The following is an 11,283-nucleotide window of genomic DNA, read 5'->3' as shown; positions in this document are numbered from 1 at the left end:
GGACTTAATGGGCATAAGTATTTCTTCTTGTTTTACGTAATAAATTTCATTTATTTTAAGTGACAAACTTAGGTGGTAGTTCAATGTTTTAGGATTTGTCACGACCCCGATTTTAATACCAAGCTTCGCATTATTTCATATTTTTACGTAATTATTATTTTTTTATTTAAAAGTAACAAACTTAGGTGGTTTGTTACTTAAACTACGTTTCTACGTTTTAGGTTTTATCCGCTACGACCCTGATTTAAATACCAAGTCTTGGAGTTTATGCGAATTATTTCTTAGTTGCATAATTAACTTTCATTTATTTTAAGTGACTAAGTTCGGTGATAATTCCATGTTTTACATTTTGTCTGCTACGACCCTGATTTTAATACAAAGTCTTAGAGTTTATGCGCATTATTTCTTAGTTTGCATAATTAACTTACATTTATTTTAAGTGACAAAGTTTGGTGATAGTTCCACGTTTTACTTTTTATTTGTTAGACTTTATGCACTTCATTACTTATTTCACGTAATTTATCTTTAATTACTTTAAGTAACAACTGTAGGTAGTACTTCCTCGTTTCAGGTTTTAACTTCCGTGACTTTGATTTTAACACCAAGTCTTGGAGCTTATGCGCTTTATTTCTTAGTTTGCATAATTCACTTTCATGTATTTTGAGTGTCAAAGTTTGGTGATAGTTCCATGTTTTACGTTTTATCTGTTGCGAGCCTGATTTATCAAGACTTAACACTTTATTACATATTTCACGTAATTATCTTTCATTTATTTTAAGAGACAATTTTAAGTGGTAGTTTCACGTTCCACGTTTTAGGTTTTATTTACTACGACCCTCATTCTAGCACCAAAATGTGTACTTTCTTTTTTATAAACTTTTTTTGGACTTTATGAGCATTGTGTGTTATTTAATGTTACCAACTTGCTTACATTTTAAGTGACAACTGTAGGCAGTAGTTCCACGTTTTAGGTTTTAACTGCTATTGAATTGGTGATTTTAACACCAACACTTGGTTTTTATATACATTATTTCTTATGTAATGTGATTAATTGGCGTTTCGCTAAGTGGCAGAATAAGTGGTAGTTCCATGTTTTAAGTTTTATCTGTTATGACCCTGATTTTAATACCAATCCTTAGGACTTTCTGCGCGTTATTTCTTATTTAAGTAATAAACATTAATTTTCTTAGTGACTTGTTTAGCTTACGTGGTTTAATTTAATTAGCTTATATATTTAAGTTAGGTGTTAAGCTTAGTTCACCTTGTTTTGTCCATGTTAAGGAAGTTATTAACCAGAACGTAAATTTTATTATTTACTTAATTGTGTTAATTATTTCTAATTGACAAAAAGCTCTCCTCTTTCTTGGCATAATAGGTAGTCGATGTTTTTTTTAAATACTATGTATGTTACTTACCTAAATTGTAATTGAGTTTTTATCTTATTAAAAATAGTTAAAACGCTGGTTCTTGTTTTTCGTAAATTAAATACCATAGAATGCTGTAGGTTTACGAAAATGTGACATGAATTTTATTTCAGTATTTTTTAAAAGTTTTAATAAATACCTGGACTTATAAATGTCTCTAAAATTTTGTTATGACGTCATTCTATTTTTATTTTTAAACTCAAGACCAACTAGTTTGCCCCTTAATTTTACAAATATTGAAATATAAATACTTACATTGCATTGAATATTTTTGGTGACAATAACAACATGTCTACTACAAGTATTATGAGTGTTAAAGAAATGATAGAGAGGTCTTTTGGAAGTGAAGAAGTGAGTACGATATTCGTTATTTTGAAATTAGTATTCATTACATATAACAGGTCATATTACTAGTCAATGGATTTTAATAAAAATCCAGGTTAGTTCGGTCAAAGTTATCTAGTAATGACAGTACAATATTTATTTAAATTGCAGTCAAATTGGGTGAACTTCAAACTTGTACAAACTACCTTGTTTTTATTGGCAAGACAACTGCGAATACTTGAACGCCATGTTACAGTTGAAGTTCCATCAGAAACACTAACAGTAAACTCTTCGAAAATAACTGTAACTGAAGTTCAGCTTGGCGATAAAAATCATAAAAAAATTGATAAAGTAGCAAAAGGAAGGAAAACTGGATTCCCCGATGGCAACGTTTCATTAGGTGGGAAAAGTTTAACTCATGCTATGCATGCTAAGGCTACAACAGAAGGAAAAGTCCAACATAACAAAAATACTAGATCCAGAGACGAAACCACCGAAAAGTCTGAAGCTTCTCCTGATAATCTTGATTCGAATCATAAAATTAGAATGAAAATGGCCAACGAGAATTCATCCTTTAGAAAATCCCTTTCTGATACCATGACAACCACTTCAGCGGAACAAAAAATAACACAGTTATTAAAACATAAAGTTTCATCTAGTTCTGAACTCACGTCAGAAGAAAGAAAGGTAGTGTTCCAAAATTATTGTGCAGTATTTTTTTACATGAGATTTATTATATTAAACTTATTTGATTACAGAAATATTATAATCTTCTAGAAAAGTTAGAAGAACAGAGAGAACTTGTTCTTCGTGTCATTCACCAGGTAAAGGACGATTTTAGTGATAGAATCAAATCTGACAATGCATTTTAATCACACGATCTGTCAAATCCCAAACTGTAGTTCGGGACTTAATCATGTATAAAACATATTTTAATTACTTTGACGTTTCAGACGTCCGAAACGTCGAAGTTATTAAAATATGTTATATACAAATGATTAAATCCCGAACTAAAAATCAAATAATGTGTGAAAATCGTAAAAGTTAAATAAAAATAATCATATTTGTTATTGAAAGTAAATAAACCCTGATTTACAGAGGCACGATTCTCATGAAGAAAGAATAGCGTCACCAACCCCGATGGCTTCTGTGGAAAGAACCGGTATACATTTAAATAACAAGTCGTATGCATTGTTTTCAATTAAATGTAAACATTTTCATTACATTACAGATTTAGAGTTTGAAAAACTACTTATAGGTGAGACAACATTATTTTTATTATAATTATTACTATACGAGAACATATCTGAAATAAAAATACTTTTACAGTTGAAAATAGTTTACGAGAAGATGAAACTGTCAGTAAGTCCTATGATGCATTTCGAACGTGATATTTTATAAAATCGACAGACCGTTATAACTTCTTATTTCTGCTCAAAGGACACAAAGGAAGTCGTAATCTAGCTGTTGTATCACAACAAGAATTCAAAGACTTACAAACGGCAGTTCAAGACCTTCAAAACAAATTCCAAACAGAATCTCCGGATTTCCCGGAAAACATAAAGCTTATGAAAGAACTTCGCGAAGGTGGAGCTTCTTTAACGGATGCCATGACTGCCTTAAAATTGTCCGCTCGACTTGAAGCGACTGAAAAGGCAATAGAGAACATTACGGAAATGTTGACAGACCTCACCAGACTCCATGTGAGTGTGTCATGTAATCAAAACAGTCTTAACAGACCAAAGATACAAAGGTATCCAACACATAGGTACAAACTTATGTATTGGATACCTTTGTATCTTTGGTCAAATAAATATATACAACGTCCAATAAGTTTTCCTTAACGTTCTGGTTGGATGAAAAATAATTTAATTAGCATACTTGTAACATACACGTGTAGTAGAGGTTTAGTAGTGTATTGTAATATTTAAATCAATTTATCGTTATAAAAATCCTGTATCTCTTTACTATTCAAAGGAATCATCATCCCTTAACACTATACATACAACTTCTTCTAAGCCGTATTCAAGCAAATCATCGAGTCCAAGGAAGTATGGTGGAAACTATGCAATGCCAGATGAACACGAAACAAAGAATGTTGTAACGCATGACCAATTACGGTAAGACAAATCGTAACTGGGTACATACATAAATAAATATTTACTACAAGCATGATGTTTTGAAAACTTTGACAAGGACGATCTGAACGGGTTCTGAAATCAATGACCACTATTGACAAGATAAATATTATAGCCAAAACAAGTGTTACTAAAGACCAAAAGTAACTTTTAGATTTTAAAGTTTTTGAAAATCTATGATCATCTTATAAAAATTTAAATATCTGCTGAAGCGTTCAGAAAGGCGGCGCCTGATCTTCGCCTCAATATGGTCAAGAAGGAATAAACAGCAAATACAGGGAATATTTACAGATATTTTTAATTTTCTTTTGCAGCACTTGTATAAACGAACTAAGTACAGAAATATACACTAGAGTCAATAATGAAATTGAAGAAATCGCTGAAAGCTCTCGTCATGCAAAAGAAATTTTGAGAAAACTGGGTAATTTTACACTCGATAATTTCTTCAATTATTGTTAAAATAAACTAAGTCAATGTTGACCATTTGTAATTTAACGGTCAAAGAACTTCACATACAGCGTTAATTCGGCGGCCTCGGTGGCATAACGGTTTGCATTGTGGACGTTAGATTTCAAGGGTCCGGGTTAGGACCAGTTTGGCAAACCAACTTGGTTCTGGTCTCGGCGTTCTAGGTTTAAGTGCCCCAGAGTTAATAATCGATGCTCTGGAACTCGGTACATAGAATTCCCAAGACTGAGATCAGCATCTTGATTTTGATTGCCTCACCCGATCGGAAACTGCTTCTTTTCCGAGTCGAGGCGCATAATTGCTATTCACAACTGGCCGATCGAAAACTTGACATTTCTAATCGGAACAATAGTTGATTAAACTCACAAATTAGAAAGATGTAGTAGGAATCAGGTTCATGTTCTCGCTCAGAAACCCATCTCATTTCGAGACTACCCGATCGGATCGATTCCTATTTGAATCAAAATCAGGACTCAGATAATCCGTGCGGTTATCTAACACTTATGCTTATATTCACGCCTTTGAATTTTCATAGAAGTGCCTGTCGATCGCCACTTAGCACGATCCTAACAAACATTTTTTGCATCACTTACATTCATCGGTCTTTTCATATAGCCCTCAAAATATTCTTCGTAACCGTCCTCTTCCAATGATGCTTTTCACGCAACTCTTTATGTTCTTCGTTAATGTACATTTATCATATTTATCCGTTCCATTTGTCCAAACCACCGCAACACACGCTTTTCTATTTTTGTCACTACATCTTTCAGACCACATTATGCACTTCCCACAGTATTCTTCGCTCTGGTACATTGCATATTTTTCTGAGAGATCTCGTTTAATCTCGTGCTTCTTCTGCTATACCCATTATTAATCCAGGTACAGACAAGCGAAACATCACTCGCTTTATGGCAATTTTCTTTTGCATCAATTTTGTACTAGTTCCATGTATCCTGTATACCTACCTCATGTATATTTTGCTTTTGACCAGAAAGAACAGTACATGAATCTCAAGGCGCCTACAAACGGGTTGAAGAATTGGGATCTGTAGTTGAAAAATACATCAATCGATTAAATGCCATAGACTTAGGATTTGCATCCCAGGTAAAGTTCCATTGTGTATATGAGCTGCCCCGTATCATATTTTTACCTGCTAGTAACAATTGCAACCAGAGTAATGTACAGACGGCAGCATATCACGCTACACATTAACGAATCTTGTTCCATTGCACTCGAGACAATATTGTGCATAGCTTGATGTGCTGTTGATTGTACGTACCGATACTTCGAGGATGAATGTTCGTAAAATTTATTTTATTGAATATCATGATGTTTTTACTCATCTAGTCAGTTATTATTATTGATACAAAGATCGAACAAATACAAAGAAGAAATCTTTCGACCTGACTGGAGTTAAATCAGCGTCTGTTGCCTCATATATTGGCGTAAAAAGCAAGAACTTAAAATTCAATTTTATCAAAAATGTTGTTGTTGCTGACTTAGTTGTGTTGAATTTTCATGCCTCGCCTAAAATGGATAGTTTACGTAAAGATAGTTATGAAATAAAACTTTTATAAATTGGTTATTTTTACACGTCTTGTAAACTTTTTAGTTTGATATTTATGTCCTTTCTTTTTTGCAGTAGCAATATAACTAATAAAAAAATACTTACACGACTACAATGAACGTGTTTCAGCGCAAAAATAAAATATCAAAGTCAAGAAACTAATTAATCATATTATGTGCCTTTTGTATTAGTTTACTAGCGTTATCTTTATCCCGATTATCTCGATCCATGGAATTTCAAAAACTGAAAAACATTGAATGTAAATTCTTACATTGAAGGTGTCAATCTTTCGAGAACAATTGACGCAAATGCAAATGGACCTGGAAGCCGGATTGGAAGAAGTATCTGAAGCTGTGGCAAATAGAGGCGGTGGAGAGGCCGAACGTAATAATCCCTATACTCCATTGTCCCAATAATATCGGGCATTATATTAATACATTAGAGTGGCACATTATGTAGAAACAATTTCATCGATAGATTGGTTATTGTTTTATAATGAAAATACAAGTTTTACTACTGCTTGCCTGATCTTTCAAGATCAAAGCGATATTAGACTCTTACAGAAAGATCTCAATAATAAAATAATAAAATTGCCTGTCGGCAATACGTAATAAATGCATAACACAAATTCATATTAAGTAGGTGGAGGCCATAATATTTACTTTTAGATTCAAACATTCACAATGACACAATGGACAACCGTTAAACCATAACTCATACGATAACGTTAATCCAGTTTCAGTGGAACTAAATAATTACATAAGAAATTTACAAGATCAAATAGATAGAGGAATTGTTGAACAAAAAGAAATCTTTCTGGTTCAAGATGAACTTTCACACAATTTAGAAGTAAGATATATTCTTAAAATTATTACCAATAGGTTTAATTCTCTTAACATTTCACACCAAGTAAGGAGCAAATTTAGCGTTATTTTATTTTACTGACCCGTTTATTCTTATTTCAGTATATACATCAAGAAATTGAATTATTACGTGATACGAAAGCGGATCGCGATGAAGTAGAAGACGCTTTCCGTGATAAAGCAGGCATAGAACTTTTAAATGGTCTGGTTACTCAAGAAGAATTTGTCGCTAATATAAAGGAATTTGAAAAAAACGCGGATGTTATTCGCAAAAGAATACACGATGAAGAAATTGTATGGCAAGTATGTAACGCAAAAATAACGATGTAATATTTTGTAACAAATTGGTCCTTTAAAATTACTACATAATTTTTCTGCTTGTAGGAAGCTATAGAAAACCTCGAAGATAAACTAGACCAAAAAGTTGACATTCAAGTTCTTGAATTATTACGCACTAGTATAAAAAACAATCTGCAAAAATTAAAACACAAAATCAGCTACATAGCTGAAATTGTTGGAGAGCCGAAAGCTGCAGCTTTGGCAAGAAAGCTTCATCGAGATGCGACATGTTTATCATGTGCTGCTCCTGCATATATGGACACGGAAGAATGTATTCTTCCAATATTGCCTGCAATCAGACCACAGTCAATAGGTGTTGAAATTCCTCAAAAAGAAACGGCAAGTATAGGCGATCAAGTTACTCAACCGTCTAAAGTGTCTACTGGTTACGCAGAAAATAAAACTATGCCAAACCAGGACGGTGACCATCATGGAATATGCTGTCGGAAATTCCAGATGTCACATCCAAAGGAATTAAGGTAACTTTTAGTGATTGGTAAATTTTGGTAATGCTATTTAATTTACAGTTCGAGAAGTGCTTTTCAATAAAATCAAGGTATGTCATGACTCTTATATATGTAAAGCTATAAATGATATTTTGCGTTGATTATAAATCACTAAACTCTATTTTCTTAAGGACAAAGGTATGTACAAGATATTGCGGAGGATCACATACTAAAATGAACAATGTGGATCTAATGCAAGCTGCAATCGTAGTCAATTCTTTAAGACGAGAAACAAAACTTATGACTGGCACCGATGGCAAGGTGAATTATATTTTGAATTTTGTCGCTTTAACAGGGATTTGAAGTCTTTTTTTATTGAATTTTTAAAAATTCGTATTTCAGGTGTATAAAATTGATGAAATCATTGAAGAAAAACCTTGCATTCCATGTAATGAAAAGCCACCGGAGAAATTTTTAGCACCACAAGTAGAGGACTCGGGAGCTATTGATATCTTCGAAGATCTGTTGTATAATAGTGTTGCTCGCTCCAGTCTTCAGCCAAGCAGTGCCCGTGCGAGCTTTCTAGACAATAAAGTCCAAAAAACTAGCATCCAAGAAGCAGATTTACAATCGTGTGAATGTTTCAGAGAGGAGTCATGTACCATTAACTCATCCATAAAGGGTAAAGTTCCCTTCATATATTCGATTTTAGTTTTCAATATTTAACCTTCTATGGCACCGTGTACATCAAAATGTATATAATATATGAAATTATTCAGACCCAGAAAACATTATTCATATGATCACGTAAACTTCAAGTGTACATTAAAATGATAAAATTTCATTCGAATTTAGAATACATAGCGTATTTTACATAAACATGGGTTATCTAGAAAAAATACGTTTTTCATTCAAAGCTGCGAGCAAATTTTCTTGGGCCTGCAGCATAAAATTATAATAATTAGTACATTTTAATGTACACTTAGCCAGATTAAAAAATAGCTGATGGTTTAGTACATTTTTAATAGTTTTTAATTAAATGACTAATATTCCCGAGATTGAAGACATCAGTCTCGAGTCTCGAGAATGCCAAAAATTTATCGAAACTCGAAATTTTCGTGACTGGGATTGAAAAGATGTGAAAAGTGAAAGCCCTAGTAGCTATGGTAAAAGTTTATACCTGTTAATAGCACCACAATTTCTATAGTCAAAATAGTTATTTGTTATGCAAGACCGCAAAGTTGTTGTTTGACACGAGTGCTTGTATTGAAACCTGAGCAAGCGAAGGAGTCTAACTGAACTCTACTCAATACTCAAGTCAGGACTTGAGTATGATTCAAAGCACTAGAAATCATACTCAAGTCCTTGCCATTAGAGTCGTATTTCCAGTGTTTGAAATCATACTCAAGTCTGCTCAAATCCTGACTTGAGCATTGAGTACAGTTCTGGAATACGACCCTAAGAGTCGATACTAACTCGGCTCGAATTATCGAGTATGTTTCGCTCGGCGGCAAAGTTGTTTTCCGTCTCGTGATCGTGATTTGAAATTCTGATTCTATTTTCTTCTTCTTATCTTAATATATCTAATCTTCTTATCTTATCTTAATATATCTCATCTAATCTTAAGACTCTTCGCTTGTTCAGGTTCCAATACAAGCACTCACGTCAAACAACAACTTTGCAGTCTTCCTTAATAAATAACTATTATCAACTCGGAGGTAGAGCTTATTACCGTGTTTCCTCTAAAAAATTATTGTGTTCCACAACCAACACAAAAACCTGGTTTTCATCCAGGTGTGAAAAGCGAACAATTTGCAGCTGATCAAGTAACAGACACATTGGCTCCGAAGGATTCAATAAGTATATGCGACGCCAATCTCGTAGAATCATTTGTATCTCACAAAGATTCGCTAATTGTATGTGGTAAGGGTTCGCAGTACGACAAACCTAAAAAGAACTCTAACATTGCAATGGTATCATCCATTTTAAAAGAATACATTAATCAATATATCAAGGAGAACGATGATACGAACATAATTGAAGCTGAGGGTGAAGAAGAAAACATTCTAACTGCGAAAACAAATATATCAAAGACGCTTACAATCCAAGACGACAAACATCCTGATTCAGTTGCAAGTGCAAGTTATGACATAACACAACTATATGAAGGAGGTTCACAAAATTCTTTTTCAAATGCTAAATTCGGGTCGGAATGATTTATTTTCTCTGATGACTAAGTATTATTTATTTAAATTTTATTTATTATGTAAAGTTCTTTGTTTCCGAAAACCAGTTTATGACTACTTCGTGTTTTATTTGATATAAATTTTCTTTACAATGGAAATTTCTTTACAATGGTTGAGATTAATAGCTATTCTCGCTGAAAGTTTGTTGGTGTTTTTGTACAACATCGTGGTTTTTAAGCTTCATATTTATTGATGTAACCTTCCGATAAGAATTGTTGAAAAGTTTATTAAACTTTATTTCAAATTTGTACTGTATATTGCTTGTAAATCAAATAATATGTAGGTTACGATAAAACAAGATCGATGTTTGTTCATAGAAGCAGAATGTATCTGGGTCATATTCATTTAAATTGTACTTGTAACTAAACAGAAACGAAGCGGAAAGTAACAAAAATAACAAAACGGAACTTATGTACTTGGGCACAATAGTTTAACATAATTAATTTTTTTTTCTAGGCATAATAGAAAAGTTGTCAAGGTTTTTATTTTCAGCCGATAATTTTGTTGTCTCACCCTTCGTTAGTTTATGTCAAAATCAGAATACATTTTTTTAGCTTTTTGTTTTAAAGCACTAGTAGTACCTATATATATATACACAGGATTTCCATTTAAATTTATTATCTCTTGTAGGCTTACATTATTTTTACTTCTTTTTTCGTACCTCCATTTCAAATTAAATGTACCTGAAATTGAGGTGCGATCAAAATCACAGCTGAGGTTTTAAAATAGGCATATGTCTATGATACATTCGTTGATAGAACAATTATTATGCCTACATTAAAATTGATTATTATTTGTTTTTAATGAATCTGTAACGTTCGATTTGCGTAACGAAACGGAAAAAAGACTGTTACAGTAATTTAAAATTATTTTTTTAAACGTTACCGTTTTAAAATGTAATTATTTATTAAAATTCTAATAACTACATTAATATTACAGTCACAATATGTCAACTTCATGAATTTATCTGCTAACAGCATGCTAACCGGTTGTAATGGTCCGTTGAGTTCTACACCCGAGAGATGTGACATTTAAAATTACATAGAATGTAAAATTGTTAAAATTTTAATTGTTCAAAAAAAGCTATTATAATTTATTAAAATTCTAGAGTAAATTAATGGTTTTTGACATAAGAATACCAGCAGTATATAATTTTAACGGTATAACATAATATTATTGTATTTAATTATATTTTTAACCACGAAAAATGTTAGTGACAAAAATTACCTGCAAATTTACATTTTAGATGAATATGACCCATCTGATCCAGGGCGATCGTTCACACGAAGCGAAGGTAATAATTCTCAGTAATAATGGCTAAATATTTTATAATAATTTCGTCTTTCGGTATATTTCTAATTACTTACCAGTTATTAAGTATATATTAATTATAAAATATTTATTATTCCAAAAAATTGTACGTTAATAGTACCCTAAATATTTTTTCAAAATGCCATTGTTGATTATT

At 32.3% G+C, this 11,283-nt stretch overlaps 1 protein-coding gene across 1 annotated transcript; it reads left to right on the top strand.

Moving 5' to 3' along the window:
* Window positions 1-1,637: 1,637 nt before the first annotated feature.
* On the top strand, window positions 1,638-10,024 carry LOC113236398. The gene is made up of 17 exons (XM_026472434.1): window positions 1,638-1,775; window positions 1,920-2,435; window positions 2,507-2,572; window positions 2,847-2,910; window positions 2,980-3,006; window positions 3,078-3,110; window positions 3,189-3,451; window positions 3,726-3,868; window positions 4,201-4,307; window positions 5,346-5,458; window positions 6,200-6,305; window positions 6,658-6,770; window positions 6,887-7,087; window positions 7,169-7,602; window positions 7,761-7,890; window positions 7,972-8,251; window positions 9,364-10,024. The coding sequence occupies exons 1-17, from the start codon at window positions 1,713-1,715 to the stop codon at window positions 9,783-9,785; spliced, it is 3,081 nt and encodes a 1,026-aa protein (XP_026328219.1). The 5' UTR covers window positions 1,638-1,712; the 3' UTR covers window positions 9,786-10,024.
* The last annotated feature ends 1,259 nt before the right edge of the window (window positions 10,025-11,283 follow it).

This window comes from Hyposmocoma kahamanoa, unplaced genomic scaffold, assembly GCF_003589595.1.
Source record: "Hyposmocoma kahamanoa isolate Upper Pololo Valley unplaced genomic scaffold, ASM358959v1 92, whole genome shotgun sequence".
Lineage (NCBI taxonomy): Eukaryota > Metazoa > Arthropoda > Insecta > Lepidoptera > Cosmopterigidae > Hyposmocoma > Hyposmocoma kahamanoa.
The sequence above is the reverse complement of the archived record's forward strand: the minus strand, read 5'-3'. Positions and strand labels throughout refer to the sequence as shown.

Excerpts from the sequence above, each read along its gene's own strand:
- LOC113236398 (XM_026472434.1), top strand. The coding sequence starts at position 1,713 with ATGTCTACTACAAGTATTATGAGTGTTAAAGAAATGATAGAGAGGTCT. Across the intron at positions 7,603-7,760 it reads TCACATCCAAAGGAATTAAG|GACAAAGGTATGTACAAGAT; the intron begins GTAACTTTTAGT and ends TATTTTCTTAAG. Across the intron at positions 7,891-7,971 it reads TGACTGGCACCGATGGCAAG|GTGTATAAAATTGATGAAAT; the intron begins GTGAATTATATT and ends TTCGTATTTCAG.